This window comes from Symphalangus syndactylus, chromosome 6 (assembly GCF_028878055.3).
Source record: "Symphalangus syndactylus isolate Jambi chromosome 6, NHGRI_mSymSyn1-v2.1_pri, whole genome shotgun sequence".
NCBI lineage: Eukaryota > Metazoa > Chordata > Mammalia > Primates > Hylobatidae > Symphalangus > Symphalangus syndactylus.
In genome coordinates, this window is record NC_072428.2 from 84882325 (window position 1) to 84907194 (window position 24870).

Genomic DNA, 24870 nt, shown 5'->3' on the forward strand with positions numbered 1-24870 from the left:
GATTTTTACTATTTCCTAAGCCCTTTATGAAAGACATGGTGGCTAACACGGTGAAACCCCGTCTCTACTAAAAATACAAAAAATTAGCCAGGCGTGGTGGCAGGTGCCCATAGTCCCAGCTACTCGGGAGGCTGAGGCAGGAGAATGGTGCAAATCCGGGAGGCGGAGCTTGCAGTGAGCCGAGATCGCGCCACTGCACTCCAGCCTGGGCGACAGAGCGATACTCCATCTCAAAAAAAAAAAAAAAAAAAAAAAAAAACTCCGTTATATAGAAAGAGAATATAAAATGATAGCATCTCCATATCTGAAAAGATCTACAAGTAATTTAGTCTAGTCATCTTCTCACCTGCTCTCTGGAATTCCTGGAGAACTTGTTCAGTACCTCTTTATGCTGATACATATTTCTACATTGTATCATCTTCATTTGTATACACATCTCGTTTCCCACATCTGGCTTATAGTACATTTTTTAAAAATTCTACTGCTAATTGCTTTTACTTGGAAATATTATCAAACTATGATGACTGGATTGTTTCAGTATCTTAATTTATAGCTTCTTTTCTTTCAAACAGGAGCAAAATTTATTGGAACTTTCTCCATACCAGACACCTACAATCCAGATGATGATAAAATATATTTCTTCTTTCGTGAATCATCTCAAGAAGGCAGTACCTCCGATAAAACCATCCTTTCTCGAGTTGGAAGAGTTTGTAAGGCAAGATATATTTATATATTTTACTTAAAATATATATATGAAAAAATCTTTGGCAAGGTTTAAGCCAAAGTTAATGCCCGTTATTCATAAATGGTATGATTCATACTACCCTAGATGTGTAATTTTTGAGATCCAAATGTAAAAAAAAAAAAAAAAAAGAAGAAGAAGAAAAGAAAGAAAAAGAAAAGAGTTCACATTTTTCAAACATTACAGTTTATTTTTCCAACAGTACCTGAACTGTTGCCCTGGTGTGAGTTACAGTTCTTTGGCAGCTTACTTCTTTTATTGAAGGGCTATTCGTTTGCAAGTGATTGCTATTCCCAGTAACATCACTGCATTGTCCTGATCCCTGGAGCCTAAAATGTTTTCATATAATGTTAAATAATCCAAATGAAAGTAACTTAACGTAATCCCTAGAGTAATTTAAGCATCATCAGATGTATATTCTATATTTTTATCATCACGCACATCACACATGTAAAAGTATATATCATTACATGTATCAAATCAGTTGAAATTTTATTATATTATTACTCTATTAAATATTTTCTAGACCTGTAATCTAGATTAGGTTCTGAGAGAAAATGAGGTAAAGAGGAAAAAACAACCACAAGGCAAAATGTTTATTTTGAAGAATACTGCAATGAGTTTTTAATCTTGCCGTTTTATGTGAATTATAAATAAACACAGATACTATATGAGAGGCTTCCATTTTGTGCCATCAAAGCTCTCGTTTGACTGCATACAAGCCTTATGGAATAATATTGCTATTAGAATCATACTTTGACTTCAGTAGATTATTTTTCTGCTTAGATTTGTCTCCACTGAAATAACTTTTCTTAAATAGACACCTTTAGCATCAACTCAGTTATTAAGGGGAAGAGCTGTTAATAAATACTCTCAGTGGGAAGCTTTCTTTGGTCTTGTACAAACTTTTCATTTTCTTGTATCTGAACCTATCACATTTTTGTTTCAATCTGTACCCTCAGGCTTCTGAACACTTTCAGGGACAGAAATACAAACCATCATTGCACTTAAAAGTGCTAATGAAAACATAGCTTTTGAATGAGGCCAACTTGTGAGCCCAGATCATTCTTTACCTAGTGTCCTAGCCAATAATGCTGTCTCCCACTGATCCCCTCACCCCCAGGGGACAGATTCTCTAAAAAGCATTCTCATTCTTTCAGACTCTAAGAATTCACAGTAATTTCTCTTGAAGCCTCTTGGCTAGAGATGAATGCCTGTTGTTTGGAGTAGTCTTAATGTGTTAGTGTATTGAAGCATGCCTTATAGCAACAGTATCCTGACCCTGAAAAGCTGTGTTGTGGATTGACATTATTTGTATCAATGAGCTATGTTAAATAAAGAATAAGGGATTTACAATCAATTAAATGAATTTCAAGAGTCACTTTCTGATGAACATATATAGCAAGTAAGTATATATTTTGTGCACCAGTTCAGCGCTTATTTCTTGATAAATATAATCCTTTTAATAGAAATGTATTTATAACAAAGTAATGTCTTACCCTAGTATAAATACACTGAAAGTTAATCTCAGAGTGTATTAAAGAAAAATTTAGTTGTCCCATATATAAATTCCTATATTAAAAGTATAACCTATTCTCTAAACATCAACCATGTAATATTTTATTTATATTATGAAAAAACACCTAGAGAACTGGAAAGGCAGAGAAAATTGTCGTAAATGAGTTTTCTCATCACACACACACACACACACACACACACACACACACACAAAACGTCCGAGGCCACACAGCAAGATTCTGTCATGCTATTGTTCTTGGTTAAAAAGCTAACAAATTGTGAGATCAAAAAAGAATATATGATGGATGAATTTACTTTTAAAAAAACAGAGGTTCTTCATTAATTAGTGTATCTCTACTCAATCACATTTTTAAATGAGCACATCTTCAGAATTTCTCGCTATACATATAATCCATTGGTCAAATGTCTACAATATTTTGGTTCTAAATGCTTTCTTTGCAGTTTCTTAGTTGCATCACATGCTGCCCATGTTTCTAACTTAATAATCTAAGATTAAGTTGTGGCAAAAAGTGAACACTTTCAAGTGGAGATTTCACTGACAACATGAAAAATGACTTAAAATCTTTATTTAAAATATGACAAGATGTCCTACAAAACAATAACAAGTTTAGCAATAATAAAAAAAGACCTCAGCATCATTGTTGCTGTGGTCTTATTTTCACATAAAAAAGATTATTTTGACATTATTTGAAACTTATTATTCCTTTCTGTGTCTTCCCCCTGTCATTATAATACTGTTTTTTTCTTTTGACAAATAATAACAGAATGCACGTCTATGCTATGAAACTAAATTGAGTTCAACAGATACAAGTAAAGATCTAAGAAGCAACAGATCATGTTAGAGGAAACTAAGAGTAAACTGTGTATGCTTCACTGAGTTTACAAAGATTTTTTAGTAACATGAGAGTCCTTTATTCTATTTGTTCCACCAGCATATTCCCACAGAACATATTAGGAAATACTCAGGTTTTGTTGTTCTCGCTGTTATAGTTCATTTGTTTTCATTTTTCACTGAATACGTTAGCACAGTAAAGAACTGCTGACAATTTAAGAGCTCCCTTCATCTTCAGCTACTAACTGAAGACCAATTGTTTTATTGACTTGTAAAACTAGTTTTATTGACCTGTCAAAGATAATACTATTAGACTAAGTAGTATACTGTGATTGGTGGGCAAAATATTTTGGCAATAGAGAAACATTATATAAAAAATGGGTAAAGGATTATTCGCAGAACAAGGGTGAACTTCTCAATTTTATAGCTCTTTTGTTTATTATTTTATCATCTCATTATTTCAACAACAGCAACAAGATATAAAATAATTTCTGTGCAAAATGCACTATACTAGACAATTAGTGTAGCTAATCAACCACTGTCCCTTTTCATTCAAAGCTTATAGTATAGTGAGGGCAATAGACATGTCAACAAATAATCATAATGTGATGTGATAGACTTATGAGCTGAGAACTCTAGGGATTTGGTGAAGCACAAAAACATTGCATGAAGGAAGTGGTGCTTTAGTTGAGTTCTATGAGGAAATGGGACTATGCTAAGGAATGGAGGCCAGGCATTTCAGGCAGCCTTGTGACAGTTGTTTTTGTTTTGTTTTGGTTTGGTTTTGGTTTTGGTTTTGGTTTTATTTTTGTTTATAGGACAGTGAAATCTTGTTGTAACTGGAATTCAAGGGATGTGTCTGGGGAGCAATGACTTTTGAGATTAGAGTGGTAAATTGGTTGATAAGAAGTCTTGTTTCCATGTTAGTGAGTGTGAACTCTATCCTGAAGTCAATGAGGGATTATAAAGTGTTTTTCGCAGAGAAGTGACAAGATAGGTAAATATAGTTAGCAGCAATTTGAAGAATGTATCTGGATCGAGAAATATTTGTGATTGGGAGACCTGTTAGGTTGTTCCCTAAAGATAATAGAAACAAAGAGATAAGCACTAAGAGTAAGTTCAAGAGATAGTTCAGATAGAAAGTATATGTAGATTTCCATAAAGTCCTCACTTTATTACTGCTCTTTTATTATTTGCCTGGTATACATAGGGCTGACCAATAGACCATTCTTGTAATGACCGTAATATTCTACACCTGCACTATCCAATACAATAGCCATGTAGATGTTAGTGTTCAAATATGACTGGCATGACTCATGAGCTGAATTTTTAATGCATTTTAATTCTCTTGCTCCTGTCATAGAGATTTTGATACCCACCCTGTAGACAAGTACCCTTTTATTCTTGGTAATTGTGATTCCTAGAAAATACAACATGGACTAGGAACATGTGCAAAGAGATATATTTTGATATGAGATGATAAATAACAAAAAAAATTATGAGCACAGATTTTTATATTTGGATATGAAGAACTTGTTGTGGTTCTGAGATATGGGGGCACAATAGCCAGTTGAAAATATAACCTGAGGCTCAGTAGTCTCTGGACTCATAAATTTGAAAATCACCAGTATATTGGCAGATCTTGAAGTTATGGAAGTGCCTGACATTGCTCAGGAAGATTTGTAGTGCAAGATCAAGGATAGAATCCAAAGGGACAATGACATTTAGGAAATAGAAAAGTGTCTGCAAAGGCAATTGATAGGAGATGGTGTCATTGCTGAGTGGAAAAACTGGAGAAGAGTGTTGTCACAAGTCAGGGGAAAAGATTGCTTCAAGAAGAAAGCAGTTGTAAAAAATGTCGCTTATCAAAAAGAGGTCAGGTAAGATTATGATTAAAGACTAGGTATTAGATTTTGCAGTAAGGATATCATCAATGACCTTTGCCTGGATGATATGAATGTTCAACTTAAAATCAGATCTAGGCTTACATTTTGCTCTACTTCTCCTTCCCTCACTTTCTTAACCTAAAAAATGAGGACACCAGGCACCTATTGCTTCCATGACTATTTTACCAAGCAAATGTAAGGCTTTAATGAGATCATATGAATTTGGATGTGACAGATAACTGAGGAAGGTACCAAAAACAAGGGTAACTTAGATATCTAAGTTTACAAGCATGTAACAATTTACTATAAGAGATTGACATGTAAATAATGTAAATATCTGGTCACACTACAGTGAATTTAATCCCAACAATCACACATATGCACATATGCATGTGCACACACACACACACATCTTACACACATTTGGAGCCAGATCAGCGTGCCTGTACTTAGGTTTCGAAGAAGTTGGTGTTGATGGTAGTGGTGTGTGTATTTTGTGGTGTTAGAGGCAGGTTAGTTACCAAAGTGATCAAAGAGTTATGTCATTTTATTCATTTTAAAGGCTGAAGTTACCATTATTATTTTTATTTTTCTTTAGGAGAATTTGTGCTTTGAAGATTGATCTTATTTCTGAACATAGTCAAAGTAATTTGGAGCTGTATTTGGAGAAAGTTGCATAAATGATTAGAACAATGCAAATTTTGGTCAAGAGATATCAATGAAGAGAGACACAATAAATAAACTGACTTAAAAGATAATTTTACTTGGCAACATTGATCAGTGAGAGCCTGAGGAGAATAAGTACCTTCATCCACAGAATATCTTTTAAACTTAATATGTTTATAATTGTACATGGTAGAGCACATTTCCTAATGAATTATTTTTAGTAGTGTTCCTACTTTCCAGTCAAACTGCTTGCTCTATTTTTCCAATAAATTGTTTAACCTTGAAGGATTTCTAAAGTCCTTGTCAAGCTCTACAATTCTTTCATTTTGTGAAACAGTCAATATTTTGAAGCACGAAATGGTGCAACTTACACCCCAAAGAACTGCTCTCGTAGATGGTAAATAACACAGATTTTCATGATGAGCTATTCAATGCTAATTGAATGAATAGGCAAAACCACATGAAATAAACCCACTGAAAAGATTTGTGTCTATTTACTTTGCAAGTTAGTACTTTCAAAATACCATTATTTATGTCTGCATGATGTTTATTACTCTCTGTGTGTGTTTGTGTGTGTGTGTGTGTGTGTGTGTTTCCCTTCAAGACCCATCTTTTAAGTCAATGGGTGGAAATACTAGTTCTTTCAGTGAGACTTGCTTGCAATTTTTCACCTCAAGGCTGTTTTGCGTTACTTTTGAATTCTATTCATTTTTGGAAGAGCTGCCCATTATACTTATGCGAGTCTACTCCAGATTCCAGCTGTAGATTATGCCAGTTCTCTTTTTTTGTTTTGCAGTATTTCCTTTCCCCATGCCAGGAATTAGTTTGGATGGCTCTTTCACATAACTTGCCTGGGGGTCTCATTAATAGCCCTTTGCTTCAATTCCACTTGCATTGTCTATTTTGATATATGGTCCTATTTGGACAATTACTGCCTTTGAAGATTTGTGTTTTTAGGCCGATGACACTTTCCGTATTTGTTGATCTCTGTTGAGCTGTGGTTTTTGTGCTTACTTTCAGCATGTCACTTACAACCTAAATGAGAGATTTAGTGCCCACGAGTTACAGATGTGCTTTTGCTTCACTTCCATCTGTTTTCCTGTCTGAGAAATTCCTAGGAAGGGGTTTATACTGTTTGCTACAGCTTTTTTTTTTAATTGAGTGAACTCTGATTCTACCTGAAAAGGACTGCTTAACATTCCTAGATTTACCTAACTGAATGTGCTAAATCTTAGAAACTGAGTTGTTTAGGATAGTGTATTACACCAGTCCTGTATTTCCAATAATTTTTATGAGTTTCTGAAGTGGTTAGAAAAACATGTTCTCCATTTCTATTTGCTTAGTCATTAACAGCAAATCACAAATAGTCGTCTCTAAATACTAGGTGTTTTTATTTTCAGGAAAAAAAATTGCCTTGAAAGCCTCTATAGAATTTATCCCTTAAAAGTTAGTGGGTTTAATACCTGCCACAAAAGTTTTTGTTGTTCATTTTTTTTTCTCCTCTATCCTTTGCCTTAGATGTTTGAGTTTGTGTATTTTTATTTCCTCTAAAGTATTTCAAGATTATTAGTTGGTAAGGTAAACGACTCTATGTTATTATATGTCAAGAATTTTGGGGAGACTCCTAAGTATAAGAAGTGGGAAAAAAAACTTCTGAAAACAGTAAAGAGCAAGTGCCAATAGACCTTCCTCTGGTAAAGAGAAACAGTATCCATAAATTTCTCTTTATGTTAAAAAATGCTTATAATTTCAGTTGCCAAAGAAAATAAGTGGAGATATTTGTTTCTACATGTTATATTTCTACACGTTCTATGTTACGTAGTTGTTTCTACATTTGTTTCTACAACTTAACTTACCTGATTGACTGCCAAATATGGTTATTTGAAAACTCACAACCGTATTTTTAAAATTCATATTATTATTTTTGCCTTTATTTTTTAGTGGTCAGACCCTTTTTTTAAAATCCCAGTGAACCAGGTACATGAAACATAGTTATGGCATTGCAAGTATTGCAAAAGAAGACCCACAGGCTAAAAAGAGAGGTTCAACGTAGTTTGTTTCATTTGATTTAATGAGCATAACTTCACTGTCTTCCATTAGTTCACTTAATGTATTGAAATATACTCATTTAAGATCTTTACCATATAGTAATATAGTTCAATATAAGGCATACACTTCGAATGAGTCTCTTGGGGCATACGCCAGGATTCACTTTTTGTTTCTACCATGTCATGGTCATAGTTTCAACCTTCTGAATAGGCCACCCTGAGTTTGGATTATCCTTATCATTATTATTTATTTATACAGCCCCATGCAGATCATTTGTACTGTTTTCAAAGAAAGATTCTAAAATCTGTCTCTAGAAATAACCCAGTGAAGACTGAGACAACACAGATAGATGTAGATTGAACAGTTGCTGTGGGATCTGTTATAAATGACAAATCAATCAAAGAATATGAATGATGGATTGAAATATAATAGGCACTAAATCAAAAAGACAAAAGTATTAAATTTCCCTAATCTTATTTGTTGAATTTGTAAAAATGGCCAACAGAAAGCCTGTGTGTTTGCCTCAGTGTTAGTCTGGGTAATGGAATAGGTTTTTATTAATTTATAATACTGTAGTATTTATATCGCACTTCAAAAGAAGGTGAGTAGTATTAATTCAAACTAAAATCTATAAGTGTAAGTGTTATTAATGGGTAGAACAGGGAGTGGGGCACACAAAGGATGCATATATCATGGTTTTCAAAGTGTCTGAGAATTTCATTCTCTTGCTTGCACAAAGATACAGAAGAGCAGTATTAGGCAAAAGAACTAAATTTTAAGCAAAGAATGATTTATAACCTCTAACTCCAGCATCAACTATTTTTTAAAGTTTTTAAACTTTGTCATTATCCAGTTTCTATTGATTTGAAACTGGTGTCCTTCAACTTAAACTCATTAATAGAGTTACAGATCTCTGCATACAAATTAGTAGCTCAACAAAATACTTGTTTTCAAATGTCTTGGAGAGTAAACTGATTTTATAAAATCTTCGGGATTTAAGAGCATAAGAGCTGAAAGTCAATTTTTACATTTTCCAAAATACACTGTTATCTCATATATAGGTTAAAATGGCAATGTTTATAAAGTACTGAGGGATCCTTGAAGAGGATGGTATGTATATACAGATAAAATCATGTTTTAACAGAGGAACCCAGCATAGTGACCCAAAGGTCAAAAGGCACACTCAATAAAAGTTCATGTGTGACAGCTGCTAGCTACTTTACACGTCTATGTAAGATTTATAAGGGTTTAAGTTTTGCTGGGACAGTAGAAGGAAAATGTAGTGCCACATTACCCTGCTTTAGGTCTGATCTACATATCAGTAGATGCTGTGATTAGATCTTAGTAATTCGTAACATGCAACCATCATACAATCAAATAACTCATGTACTATATTTTAAAGCTGTTGAATGATTGCAAATTGTGGTTTGTTTTGTCTTTAATTTTTTTCTTTTTGTAATTAATCATTTTAAGTTAAGAAATACTGCAAACATATAACAAGTACAGGAAAAAGAAAACAGGCACCCTCTATACTTACCACCCAAATTGAACACATGTGATCAGGCTTGTTTACATATATTTTCTTTGTTACTTTCATCTGCATCTTTGCGTAGAGGGTGTCAAGGCTTTTGGAATACCTAACCACAAAAAGTGAATGATAAATAGTGTAGAGACCCACAGAAGTGCCTGGTGACTAAAAACTGCTGATTTTGACATCCTAATAATAAATCTATTGTGTTAGTGAGATGGTTATATTCTTTAGAACTTCACAAAAATAAGCAAGGAGGTGACAATTTAGTACAAAAGTGGTTACCTCCCTTTCAGCCCTCTTCTGGGATTAAAATTCTTAAAGGAGATTGTGTGGATATGCAAACAAATCCAGGGACTGAGAAACTGGCCAACAAAGTCAGCCCAACTGATGTTTCCCTACATCAGGAGAAATACAACTCCTTGTGAATTGAACTTTGCCATCCCAGGTCATGCTTCTGGATGTCTGTAAGAGTTACTATCCAGTCATTAAATGCTTATAATCCATTCCTGAGTGCTATTATCCCAGGAACTGTATTTGTTTCCCTTCTGACAGCAGGTGGCTTTCATCTTTGGCTTGGATTTTTTTGTTTTGTTTTGTCTTGGTTTTTTATCTTTTTATTCCTGAGGGGCTAGAGAAGGCTGTTGGATGGGTAGGTAAGATTATTTTGTTCAAAAAAATTCTATTTTTTTGTCAGTTTAAAAGAAATGCAGTACAGTATAAATCCCTTTTCTGTCCTACAAATCTAGATAGGATTATTCTGCTAGTTAGAATGTTCTCATGGTCACCTTAAATATCAGTGATAATTGTAAATAGAAAGGGAGGAAATGTTTGAAAATGAACATTTATTGGCACTTTTACATAGTAAAATGTTCAAAAGAGGATACGATTGCTCATTTTTATGAATACTGTGTATGCCTGTTAAAGGAATGTCGTTAAGCAGATATTCTGATTATATATGTATTCACGTAACAAAATAATTTCAGCATATATTCTGTGATGGGTAAGACAAACTTTAGTCTCTGGCATTATATTCATGATCACTGATATATTTGTTTATATTTATTGAATCAACATTACTTTTAGTATTCACTGCTGACCCTCTCAAAATATACAAATTTAGGCAAAGATAATTTAATAAATACTATCAATATATAATAATTCATTAAAATAAAAATGTTTTTACTAGTGCTCTTCTTAGCAAACTAGAAAGCTGATAAAAAATGTAAAGATTAGATACGTTACTTTAAAAAGATCTAAGTCAAGAGCCATGAAAAAGATGGGGAAATATCTTATATTTTTAAATTCATTTAAAATTATCTTAGTTTCTGATAATTCCAGACATACGTCTTCTCACTGGAATCCTACTATAGATGAACACAGAACTCATTATTACATTAGGAGAAAGCGTCAATATTTTTGCTCATTCTTATTAACATACAGATATCTATTCATAAATGATCTGAGGATATTGGCATTAAAAACAGGTCATATCTAGATAAATCTGTCTGCATCTGCAGACATCTGAAATCATCCAATAACTGGCTGAAATATACTTTATTTTTTAACAATGATACTCATAATAAAGGTACTGTGTATAAAATATAAATGTAAGAGCAATTACCAACACGCTTTTTATGACAGTCACTATATAGAACATATTATGCATTTTCTTAAAAGGAAACTGATTATTTAACTTCTTTGCCAATTACTAAATTTTTTAGTAGTTCTTCATGTGCACTTAATAACATACAGACACTTTGGCCTGGCATTAAAGCTTTCCTTGATCTTACCCCAATTTACTTTTATAACTTTTTCCTTCACTATTTTAATTGATCTCAGTCTTCAACTAAACACAGTTTATCCTGATTCCCCTCGATGTCCTGGATTGTTCCACCCATTGTCCTTTTCTCTTGTTTCCAGCACTGAGCGTATTTCCTGAATGAATCTCTAGATACGTAGTTTGGTCCCATCTATTATTGTAAAAAGTTAGCATTAAATCCAACTCTTCAGTGAAGCTTTTGCCATTTTCCCACTGTAATGAAATCCTTGGCCCTTAGTCTATAACATTCTGAGTTTTTTTTCAATTTTATCTTTTATTCTTAGTTATTTATTAACTATTAGTCATGTCTTCATTCAACAGCAATAGGGATTTAGTGACATATTGGGAGGTGAGTGGAGGGAATTTTAGGGAGTGCATTGTCTAGCAAGAATTAAAAATTATTCAAAAACCAACTAAAAGTTGTTGTGCTTTTTATTATCACCACATGCCAGTAATTGTAAACAGTATCAGTGACAATATGCTAATCATAAAAGAGTCTTGTTGGTCTAGATTTTAAATTGTGGCTTACTACTGTGTATCTATTATGTATATGTATATGTGTATATATGGATATTTGTGTGGATAGTCAGCCTCCAGCACACATGAACTCAGCTACACACATGTTCCAAGAGTAAGTTCATAATGATTCGGAATCACTTAAAATTTAAAACAGTGAAACATAGTGCAAACTATGAGGTATGATATTTTGTTCCTTAAGTGCCAATTTTTAGTTCTTAGATCAAATGTTCTATTGAATGTTGTTGCTTTTAAATTTCAAAGTTATTATTTTAAAATTGTGTGTTATAAACCTAAAGAGCAAATAAAGATAATAATAATTATTCCTGAGTTTTACAGAACTATTAGTGAAATTGTATCTTTTGTTTAGTGGGAAAGGAATGTAAAAAATGATTCATTCTGGGTATCACATACCATAGATGCCCTTGGTGTTAGGTGCTAAGGCTATAAAGATACCTCTGGTCTCTGGTTTCCTTTCCTCCTTCCCTTCCCCCTTTCTTCAAGCATAGTATTTATAAGATTTCAAATTCTCTTGTTTGTTGTAGTCATTTAAATGCCTTTCTCTAATTTAGTTTAATTTCAGAGATAAAAGAAGAAAGTTTCTAGATATTCAGACTTGAAACTTAACAGTTAACTTCTCATTAACTTTACAGAACATAGATTGAAGGATAAATGATTTTATATAATTTATACTTAAATATAAATAAATTATTGGAAAAGATGGCTTCAATAGTAATTTAAATAAATTAGTCTTATTTTATTGTAAGCACAGCAGAGCTAGTTGAGTTAAATGAATGAAAAATCATACTTATTCAGTGTTCACAGGTGTATTAGTCTGTTTTCACGCTTCTGATAAAGACATACTAGAAACTGGGGAATTTATAAAAGAAATAGGTTTAATTGGACTCACAGTTTCACATGCCTTTGGAGGCCTCACATTCATAGCGGAAGGCAAGGAGGAGCAAGTCACATCTCACCTGGATGGCAGCAGGCAAAGAGAGCTTATGCAGGGCAACTCCTGTTTTTAAAACCATCAGATCCTGTGAGACCTATTCACTATCATGAGAACAGCATGGGAAAGACCCGCCGCCATAATTCAATCATCTCCCACAGAGTCCCTCCCACAACATGTGGGAATTATGGGATCTACAAGATGAGATTTGGGTCGGGAAACACAGCCAAACCGTATCAACAGGTAGAGATTAATTTGAAAATGAGAATATAAATTTTTATGCTGAATTATTGAATAGTGTAATCCTGTTTATTGTGTAATTGATTTAAGTGTTTATGTTTTACTAAATGCTTAAAGAACATTTTTAATGAACCATTTTAGAGTAAAAATATAAAAATATAGATAAATATTCTTTAAAATATTTGTTTTGGTTTTGATTTTGTTTGCTTTTGAGACAGGGTCTTGCTCTGTCACCCAGGCTGGAATCAGCGGCACAAACATGGCTTACTGCAGCCTCGACCTCCTAGGCTTAAGTGATCTTCTTCCTTCAGCTTCCTGAATAGCGGGGATTACAGGCACACACCACCACACATGACTGATTTTTTAAAATTTTTGTAGAGATAAGATCTCACTATGTTGACCATACTCGTCTCGAACTACTGGGTTCAACTGATCCTCTTGCCTCAGCCTCCCAAATTGCTGTGATTATAGGCAAAAGGATGGTTTTTATATATGTATTATTATGCATATGTTTATGTTGCATTGATGTTTAGTAAGACATTAAATCTGAAAAAGACTTTTAAGCCTATAAAGAGACATATTGCTAAAGGTTGCAAATACTGTTTTTAATCCTATAAATAATATACAAGCCAGTACTAGCATTCATTGAACTCGAGTTGCCTGGGACTATGCTAAGCATTTTATAGACTTTTTTTCCCATTTACTCATCAACCATATTTCAGCTGGGTTCAGTGGTCTGCACCTGCAGTATCAGCTACTAAGGAGGCTAATGTGGAAGGATCACTTGAGCCCAGGAGTTTGAGGCTATGATCTTGCCTGTGAATAATTACTGCACTCTAGCTTGGACAACATAGAAAGACTTCATCTCTGAAAAACAACAACAAAAATTAACTAACCATATTTCAAGAGATTTATCATTTTTATGAGTGATAAAATAGAGACTTAAAAAAATAAATAGTCTCTTGCAGGTCATGAAGCAAAAAATTGGCAGGTGGGATTTGATTTCAAGCTGCCTTTACTATTTCCTTGTATGCATCTACTTATCCAATAGAGCTGAATTGCTTGTATTGAATTCATTTAACTATGAGAAAAACATTTAAGATTGAGGGCTAATACTGTCTTTTTCCTTATTTTAAAGTTCAAGGACTCAGTATCTGGGTTCAGTGTCTTTGTAAACAATGACATCAATAAGACACTACCTGTAATAGCCACCAGTTTCAGTGAGTGATAGAATTGTGTTGGTAAATATTTATCTTTATTTTTTTTTTCCATGTCAGAATGATGTAGGAGGACAACGCAGCCTGATAAACAAGTGGACGACTTTTCTCAAAGCCAGATTGATTTGCTCAATTCCTGGAAATGATGGGGCAGATACTTACTTTGATGAGCTTCGTAAGTTCCTTCTTTCCTTCTTTCTTGGAAAAGTCGTACTGCCTAATTAAGTAACTTGGCATTTATTTCCCTTTGGCTCCAAATGCCTGATTAATTATACCTGAGCAAACCTTACAGAGTGGTTCTTACTAAAATTCACACGCAAAGTACACGGAAGTGCTCTAGGTCTGGGCACACGTCGTAATGCAGTAACTCTTCTCTTTGTAAGAGTCCTCAAAGTAAGTGAAGGAAACAAAACTACAGCAAGACACAGAAAGGTATGAGCTCTGGAACTACACAGTTCAACCATTCTCCATGCAGTCTTTGAAGGAGCCACCTTCTATAGGTAGGAAAAACTTGGATTCCTTATTCCACGGATGCCCTCTGCTGGCAAGTACAGGAGATTTGGTGAACACTGTCCCTCCGACTTGTTAATGAAAGAATAATCAGAAGCAGTAGACAGCTTCTTCTATTTCACTTCTCCTCTTCACTCCCTCAAAAACTCCTTCCAAGTTCTAGAATGATTTTTTCTTTTTTGTTTGTGTATAATGTTAGCATCATTCGCTTTTAGCTTCTTGAACTTGTTCTTATGTTTGCCATGTAATGTAAAAATGATAATCTATATCATGGAATTATTTCATCAGTATTGTGTATTTTCCAACTTAAAGTATACACTGAGTAATCGTGGATGACCTCTCATATTGTATGTAAGCACATTCACATCTTAATCTTTTAAAGAATATTATTTGCATGTAACTTACTGTCAATACGGCACTAATTTGGGGGTAGCTATTTTCTTATTGTTACCAAATAGGTAAATGAGGCCAGGCGTGGTTGGCTCACACCTGAAATCCCAGCACTTTGGGAGGCTGAGGTGGGTGGGCCACTTGAGGTCAGGAGTTCGAGACAAGCCTGGCCAACATGGCAAAACCCTATCTCTACTAAAAATACAAAAATTGGCCGGGCTGGTGGTGGGCACATGTAATCCCAGCTACTTGGGAGGCTGAGGCAGGAGAATCGCTTGAACCCAGGAGGGAGAGGTTGCAGTGGGCAGAGATTGTGCCACTGTATTCCAGCCTGGGTGACACAGCAAGACTCCATCAAAAAAAAAAAAAAAAAAAAGAGGCAAATTAATTACTAAGTTGACACAATTATAGGACAGAATTCTTTTACACTAGAGGGTAAAAAATTACTTATTTTTTGGTTTATATGTTATATGAAATCAAAGATTTCTAATTGGAAACTGCCTTGGAGATTATCAATTGTACCACACCATATATAGTCAGTGAGAAAAAACAATCTTATGTTTGATTTCTCAAGGCATAATATAGTGCCTCTGTTAATCATATAAACTATTTAGATTTTCAGAGTTTCAGTTGTGTTATTAACAAAAAAGCAAATGTAATATTGAAAAGTAAGAGTAAATATTTATTTTTCCCCTTTAATAGAAGATATTTATTTACTCCCCACAAGAGATGAAAGAAATCCTGTAGTATACGGAGTCTTTACTACAACCAGGTATGTTCAACAAAATGCTTTTAATGCTTCTAAAGAATTGTATATGTATGCAAGCCAATATAGTTATAGGATCTTTTTGTCCCTGCCTTTGTAGTAGCATATCGTAAACATTTTTTTTTTCATTTTACCTTTTCACTTAGTGTTCCTTAAAAATCATTTAATATCAATGTAAAAATTCTTTTTTTTCTTTTTACAACAGCATAGCATTAGCTATAATGATTACCACAAGTTATTTAACCAGTCCTCTGAACATGGACATTTCTGTTATTTCCAAATGCTTGCTGTTTCATATAATGCTTCAGTGACTAATCTTGTGCATATGCCTTCCCCATAGGAACAAACGTATCTGTGAGATAAAGTCCCAAAATAAATTTTCTGTGTATAAAAGGCATATGCAGGCCGGGCTCAGCAGCTCACTCCTATAATCCCAGCACTTTGGGAGTCAAGGGAAGGATGGCTTGAGCTCAGGAGTTCGAGACCAGCCTGGACAACATAGTGAGATCCAGTCTCTACAAAAAATAAAATAAAAAAATTAACCGGGCATAGAGGCACATGCCTGTAGTCCCAGCTACTCAGAAGGCTGAGGTCAGAGGATTGTATAAGCCTGGGAGATAGAGGCTGCAGTGAGCCATGATGGTACTACTGCACTCCAGCCTGGGTGACACAGCGAGACCCTGTCACAAAAGAAAAAAAAAAGTGTTTGCATATATATTAATCATAGTATTTCCAAGATATGTGTCATAGTGATAGTACTAAATGGATAAATGGTTAAGTTCATTGGTAAGGCTATAATCATGAGACGGGACACTCTTAACTTTTAAAACATCATCACATGCTATCCTATTATCATTTCCCAGTTACCCTACAAAGATAGGTGTGGCTGTTATGACTATTTCACTGCTTTACTGATTTAGGCAAAGAATGTTTGCATTACTTACTCAAAGAGGAGTGGACTATTAGTAGTAAAAATAAGACTGAATGTGAAGATAATTTCATGTTTTCTGCTCCTGTATTTTTGTCTTCTTTTTGCATAATGCTTTCCTGTACTTATCATTGAGACCTTCTGACTTCCTTAAAAGTTGTACTAGCATCGCTGGGTGCAATAGCTCATGCCAGTAATCCCAGCACTTTTGGAGACCAAGGCCAGTGGATCATCTGAGGTCAGAAGTTTGAGACCAGCCTCCCCAACATGGTGAAACCCCATCTCTACTAAAAATACAAAAAATTAGCCAGGTGTGGTTGCAGGTGCCTGTAATCCTAGCTACTCAGGAGGCCGAGGCAGGAGAATCACTTGAACTTGAGAGGCAGAGGTTGCAGTGAGCCGAGATTGTGTCATTGCACTCCAGCCCCGGCAACAAGAGCGAAACTCTGTCTCAAACAAAACAAAACAAGTTGTACTAGCATCTATGAAACTTTCTCAAAGAATATAGGGGCTCTACAGACTTAATTTTATTTAATATTCAGTAACTTAAATTTGACTATGTTCAAAGCACACCCTTACTCCTGTTCCCTATTACAGCCTATATTGTTGGAAATAGTTTTCACATTTTCCACAGCTCTGCTCTCAAACTTTATCAATGTATATTGACATCAGTATAGGAGGAATTGAAGATACTGATATTGGTACTGAAGAAAAGGTCTTACTGCATCCTGGTGAATAAATTTTTAATCTATTTTATATGCACAATATAGTTCAATTTTTTTCTGTGACACAATCTTCATTTTGTTCACAATACCTCATTCATAAACTGAAATGCACTATTGGTTCAGAATAGTTCAGAAAACAAAATACTATTTGGTTAATTATAAGATACAGAATGTGAATTTTAAATATGAGAATAAAGAAGATATCCTAGGAAGCTGCTATTTTGGACTCCATTTTCCTGTTAATTTGTGCCCTAACATAAAAAGGTACAAGAAGTGCCTCTAGTCAAGTATCTCAATCCTAGTTTTCTTGGCACCTTTCCAATTGCAGAACTTTCTTTGAAGTCACTGTGCTCCACACACAAGGCACAGATATGTGCCAGGAAAATATAGCCCCGAGATAGTTCGTTTTTTTTCTCCTATTAAATTTCTGCCCACCCAGAGTGTGAAGTTACAAGTTAGCTCTTTGTTCTTCCTATACTTTATTGTTTTGTTTTTAATGCCATCCTAAAGACCAAGGTGACATTGGAATGTATGTCACATCCTTTGTCCAGCAAGAAGACATAATTAACCTGCAATAATGGCAATGCCATTAAGCATGAGGCATCATACCTTTAAAATATCCTAGGCAGATTCTGTGATTTTTGTGGCAATGCCACCTCCATTATCAGCAGCTAGTTTTCTTCCACCTACCTATTTACCATTACCTCTCAAAGGTTCCCATTAATGTCATTCCAAGAATATTAATAATTGAGTTACCGTGCTAGAGAATCATTAGCTTATTTGTTAATGCTAAGGTTTTTAATATATGTTTTAGATCATAAAGGGTGATCTCATTTTTGAAAATGGGAATGATTAAAAGTTTTCAACTCAAAGAAAATATCTTTTAATTTCTAGAAGTAAAGCAAAAAAAAGACATCTGATTAGTGTTAATTTTTATTAGTTTGCAAAAATTTGAAAAAATTCCTATGGCGTTTTTTGCCTCTTAATACTTTCTCTAATCCTGTGTAATTATAATTACTTTAAGTATCAGATGAGCTGCTGTAATACATAAACTCATAAATTCAAGGAGGACCAAAAAGAAAAAGATTGTTTCAGCATTTTAAAATCAGTTTAATAAAAATCATATAAATATATCATTTAGCAACTAATGTTTATGGATATTCATTCATTGTAAGAAACCAAATGAGAGGATTATTATTCAAATATTTAAATAATTCTTTTTAAAAAGTAATGCCACTTTTTATTTTGTAAGCATTTGGAAGGCATTTTGCTATAATAACTTTAAATAAAACGGAAGAACATGTAGATAAATATAATACTCTTTCATGCATGTTCCTCTTTATCCTCCAGGGTTTGTTTTAGATAATTCCTGTTTATCTATCAGTGTCGATTTAGATGACACCTCCTCCCTGAAAACTTAGCTGGCAACCCTATAGTGGGTACCCATGCATGTTCTACTTTGCTTACTATATTTACTGGGAATGGAGTTATTATTACACTTTATTTAGAATTGCTTGGCTATAAGCCACTTGAGGACATAGGCACATTGTGTCTACAGTACCCATCGAATTTAATGTGCTAAGTAAATTTTGTCCACAGCACCTGCTGATAGTATGTGCTCAGTCAATGTTTATTGAATTCATCAGTGAATGATTGAATGATGTTGCTTTTTTTTTTCAGCTCCATCTTCAAAGGCTCTGCTGTTTGTGTGTATAGCATGGCTGACATTAGAGCAGTTTTTAATGGTCCATATGCTCATAAGGAAAGTGCAGACCATCGTTGGGTGCAGTATGATGGGAGAATTCCTTATCCACGGCCTGGTACAGTATGTATCCAACTTAATAATCAAATTATTTTGCTAAGTTCATATTTAATTATTAATTTAATTGTAATAAATTCTGCTATTCACCAGAGCCACATGTGCTGTAATAACTATTATTTATTTGCAGTGATGTATTAGCATTTTCATCTTTCATTGAAATTTAACATTTCAATAAGAATTTTAGTTACTCTGAGAAACAATGGACTATGTCATAAGGATCTAACCATGGGGACAATATGGAGCTTATACCCAACATGTTTATGTTTATAGAATCATTGGAAAGGTTTAGTTGTCTAGAATGACAGCTATTCTAAATTAGACAGAAATGTCAAAGAAGTATTATTTCTCACATACAGCTCTGCAGATAGCTCGAGTCTTCTAATCCCCACTTCTACTTTGGAAAGACCACATCATAATGGTTCACTTAATTTGTCTCTTTTTTGGTATGCATTTGTCTTTTCTTTACTTAATTGTACCTTAGAATAACATGCACTTTTTAAATGGGAAAGGAATTTTAGAAAACCCTCAGTCAAAAATTTTTTTCAGATCGTATAAATCATGTTTAAAGCACAAATGATGTAAGTAAGAATGTATTTTAGAGTTTATACAATTGTTTAAAACAAAAAACAACCGCAGTTCAAAATGCTGTTATATGCATTTTAAGTAAAGGGATTTTAAAAATGTTTTTGATATTATTATGACAGTTTAAGTTATTTTAACATCAGGATTATTTGTTGACCTAAAATTAAATTCAAGGAGGACCTTTTTTTTTTTTCATTTTGGATTTATTCTGAATATTACTACCAAGAGGTATAAAATAATTACCAAAATATCTGAGAAAAATATTGACTTAACTCCTCAATCAGATAATAATTCAGATAATACTGAATATTATCTTTTCATATGTTCATTCTTAAAGGAGAATCAGTTGGTAGCTATGCTTTCCGAATTCTGTTTCCAACTTCCTGTTATATAACTTAATTAAATTTGGGAAGCATACTATACAACCATCTCTATATGCTCCTTAATAATTCCTCAATATAAATTTGTTTCAAGGATGGTTTCTGACTTGATTATAAAGTAATAACGATGTTTGTGGAAACATGTCTTTTTCGAATAATATTATGATTTTCAGGACTCATTTTTTAATTTTCTCTCTTTTTAATATTGTGATAAGAACATTTAACGTGAGACCTACCCCCTTAAATTTTTTAATTTACCATCCATTATTATTGAGTAGAAGTACAATGTTGTACAGCAGATCTCTAACACTTATTCTTCTTAGCTAACAGAAACTTTATGTCCATTGATTGGTAACTTCCCATTTTGTTCCCTCCTAGCCCTTGGAAACCACCATTCTGCTTCTTGATTCTATTATTTTGACTACTAGAGATACCTTATATAAGTGGAATCATGCAGTGTTTATTTCTCTGCAAATGGCTTATTTCACTCAACATAACGTCCTTAAGATTCATTCATGTTGTTGCATAGTGTATGTAGAATTTCCTTGTTTTTCAAGGATGAATGCAGTCCCATTTTATATATATACACATACACACATCCTATATATATGATATCTATATGCACATAGAAAGATATTATATATGCATCACCTGTATATAGATATATACATATACGATGCATATATCATATATAAATATATGTATGACGTATGTATGTATAAATGTATCATATATCATATGTACATTTATATATGATACAAGTCTTATATGTATGTATATAGGTATATGATATATAGTCCTAGATATATTGTATACATATAACACACACACACACACACACACACACACATTTTCTTTATCCATTCATCTGTTGACAGACACTTAGGTTGTTTCCATGTCTTAGCTATTGTGAATAGTGCTGCAATGAATCTAAGAGTGATAACATCTCATATATCTTTGATATCTTAATTTCAATTCTTTTAGATAAATATGCTGAAGCAGGATTGCTGCATCATGTATTAGTTCTATTTTTAATTTTTTGAGGAACTGCCACACTGTTTTCCATAGTGGCACTACCATTTTGCATTACCATTAACGGTGTGCAAGGGTTCCAATTTCCCCACATTCTCCTTAATACTCATCTTTTGTTTTTATAATATTATCCATATTATCCGTCCTGACAGATATGAAGTGATATCTCATTGTGGTTTTGTTTTCAACCTCTCTGTTGATTAGTGATGAACAATTTTCATGTACCCATTGGCCATTTGTATGTCTTCTTTGGAGAAACGTCTGTTCAGGTACTTAGCCCGTTTTTTAATTAGTTTTTTTTTTTTTTTTTTTTTTGTCAGAGTCTTGCTCTGTTGCCCAGGCCAAAGTGCAGTGGTGCAATCTTGGCTCACTGCAACCTCTGCCTCCCGGGTTCAAGCAATTCTCCTGCCTTAGCCTCCAGAGTAGCTAGGATTACAGGTGTGCACAACCATGCCCAGCTAATTTTTGTATTTTTAATAGAGACGGGGTTTCACCATGTTAACCAGGCTGGTCTCAAACTCCTGACCTCAGATGATCCGCCCACCTCGTCTTCCCAAAGTCCTGGGATTACAGGTGTGAGCCACCATGCCTGGCCTAGGTCATTCTAATGCTTTTTAAACTATTTTTTATTCATTGAATATCACAGCTGTACTTACTAGTTTCATTTACTTATATTTTAATAGTAATATAGCACTTAGGATATGGGGATATTATTCTAAATGTTTTGCAAATATTAACTTACTTAATACTGATCATAATCCCATGAAACACATGCTATTATTATTAATTCCATTATACAGATGAGGAATGTCAGGCACAGACAGGTACAGTAACTTGCCCAAGGTCACAAAGCTAATTAGTGACAGGGCTAGGTTTCAACCCCAAACTCCAAATTCTTGGTTCTTTACTATCATACTGTAAATTCAAGGTCATTGTTCTTACACTAACTCCCAGTTATTAGTTCTTATACTGTGATGTTGCACTACAAAAATGTTAAATTATATATTTTTACCTCCCATGGGAGAGTCTGTGTGTGTGTGTGCGCGCGAGTGTGTGTGTGATTAAAATTGGGAAAACAGCTCTAGCTGGGTAAATTTTACTGCATGAATACTTTTGGATTAAATATTATAGATTGTCACATTCTGAGCCTTTTCTTACTACATGAGTTTTTTGGTTTTGGGTTTTTTTGTTTGTTTGTTTTTATTTGTTTTTAATAAAGACTGTCACCATTCAGGCCATATTCTTTTTCAATTATCTAGATATTATAGGAGAATGATTTGAAAGCTGAGACTATTCACATTAATTACAACAACAACAAATTATTTGCATATGTAGACACAGCAGTTGAGTCCTATAATACTCAGAAATAGAAAATAATTATCAAAATGACTACATGCTGATGCATCATGTTTACATTATTTTCCAACTCGAGTATAAGTTAAGATGCTTTACAAGTGGTGGTTGTCACCGCTTTCCCTGCTGCTGCCTAAAAGAGCTGTGAATGTCATGCGAGGCTTAAAGAGAACTCACATTTTACATGACTGTCCTCATAAGTACACTGACACTTCTCTGAAACGTGAGTAAGTGACTCCCCGAAAGTAGGAGAGCAAAAGTGTCAGTGGGGAGTGTTTTTCATCAATGAGAAAATAAACACCAAATTATGTTCAACATACTGGTCTCTTCTGCCAACTACTCAGAATACAGTCTTTATGCTGTAAGAAATTGTCTTGAAGAAGTTCAAAATTATTTAGCAAATAGCCTGTACCTAAACCATCAAATAAGTACTTAATTTTTACTTTCTAACAACTTGGGAAAACAAAAGCATTATTAGGACTAAAGAAGGGTCATTTAAGAAAGCTATTACTCAATTTTTTCTCAACATTAATATTTATCATACAATTTCTATGCCTTCAAAAATATGTAAACACATTTGCACCTGAAGGTGAGCTCTGAGAACCATGCCTGATAAAGAATCTTTCCACCGTAGCCCCTATTAAGGCTGTAATCAGTAATAGAGACAGAAAGACCAAGTCTCCCTCTGCAAGACTCCACCAAGAAAACGCTCTTTCATCAAATGTTATGTCCTTTTATAGAACTTAGAGAGATTTTAAACATGCCAGTTACTGTCAAAATTTATTTATTTATTTTTACAGTTGCAGTTAAAAAAAGGAGGATTTTCTCTTTGGTTGTACTGAATTAAACTGTTATATCTATGCTCTCTTTAGATAAGTAGAAACCACATAATATAAATTTATTAGTATGAGACTAATCATATTGAGGTATTTTTAAATATTTTTATTGATCAACCCTATCCAATTGGCTTTGTGTTAGTATAGTGACAATCATTTCTACTAACATGTTTACAGGCTTTATCTAGAAATCCATGGTAGCTAAGGACATCAGCTATTTCCAGATAACTAGTTACTTATGTATTCTCTTTGAAATCACTGTGACCAAATTTGAAAATGTCTAAAATCATGCATAGATAGGTAGGCTTTTACTTCATTGCTTCTTCAGTCATTTTTACAACATCTTGTTTTTTATTAGCATTCAATGCTATTAGTCTGCTTTTCTACATTATGTTTTATATTTAGAATACTGATGTTGAATTTAGGAGCATCATATATGTGATGTGAAAATCTGCTACACAAATACACTTTACAGAAACTAACTTAACCATTAGTAACACTATACATAAAATCATTGAAATTATATTTCACAGCATATCAGATAAACTATGCCTGTAAAATTTGAGAATGTAAGAACTGGAGTGAATGATAAAGACCATGTAATTCACCCTCATTTTACAGGCGAGGGAATGAATACCCAGAATAATTAAATAACTTTCCAAATATCATATTGCCAAAAACAGCGGAATGAAGAGGGAAGTTGAATTTTCTGATCAGTCTTCTCTCTCTATTCCTTAATATTCTCTAATATGCACTTATTTCCTAATATTTATCTGATTGATATACTGCCGAATGTCCCACCTAAAATTAGCTGCATTGAATTTTACATTATTTCCTGGCATTCTTTCTTATTTGTTTTCTAAAAGCAGCCCAATTTCAGTAATTTTTGTTTACATAAAGTTATTATTATATTTCTCTAAATATCCAGAATATTTTGATCGAAGTCATTACTGAACACTTCTTATGATCCAGACACTCTGATAAGCCCTTCTATGTTATCTCACTACATTCTTAAAACAAACACATAGAGTAGGTATTATTATCCCAATTTTATAGATAAGAAACAAGCCCAGCGACAGTAAACATATGTTTATGGTCTCACAGCTTATGAATTGTTATGACTGGAATTAAACTTACTCTACTTAACTCCAAATCAAAAGCCATTAACCTACCTTTTGTTCTACCTTCAAAGTGATAACAAATGAGCAACCAAACAGAACTTTATGCTATTTTTCCAGAGATTTATCTATTCTCTGCACAAGCAATAATGAATTTTGAAACTTTACTATACTTATCATTTCTCTTACTGCAATTCAGAGGAACACATCTTACTTTAATAAAAGTATTGCTGAATAATTTGCTTTCTATGAAATTGTTAGAACCTTTACTAAAAGCCATATTACACTTAAGTTAAAGCTTTAACATAGATTATTTTTTAAAAAATTGTTTTTACATTTCCTGCATCTGTATTACTATTAAGATTTAATTCTAAGTTGTTCTCCCAGTAGTGACTTCTGTTGACATTATCACTCAGTTAAATAAACACTACAACTTTCA

General features: G+C 33.6%; 1 protein-coding gene across 1 annotated transcript in view; it reads left to right on the forward strand.

The window, feature by feature from the left end:
- Nucleotides 1-24870, forward strand: part of SEMA3D (semaphorin 3D) — a 132869-nt gene that overhangs the window by 72395 nt on the left and 35604 nt on the right. Inside the window, exons 7-10 of the mRNA XM_055283376.1 lie at nucleotides 573-715; nucleotides 14050-14164; nucleotides 15592-15661; nucleotides 18989-19133. Of these exons, the coding sequence (XP_055139351.1) occupies nucleotides 573-715; nucleotides 14050-14164; nucleotides 15592-15661; nucleotides 18989-19133 (473 nt within the window). The remainder of the gene's footprint in view (nucleotides 1-572; nucleotides 716-14049; nucleotides 14165-15591; nucleotides 15662-18988; nucleotides 19134-24870) is intronic.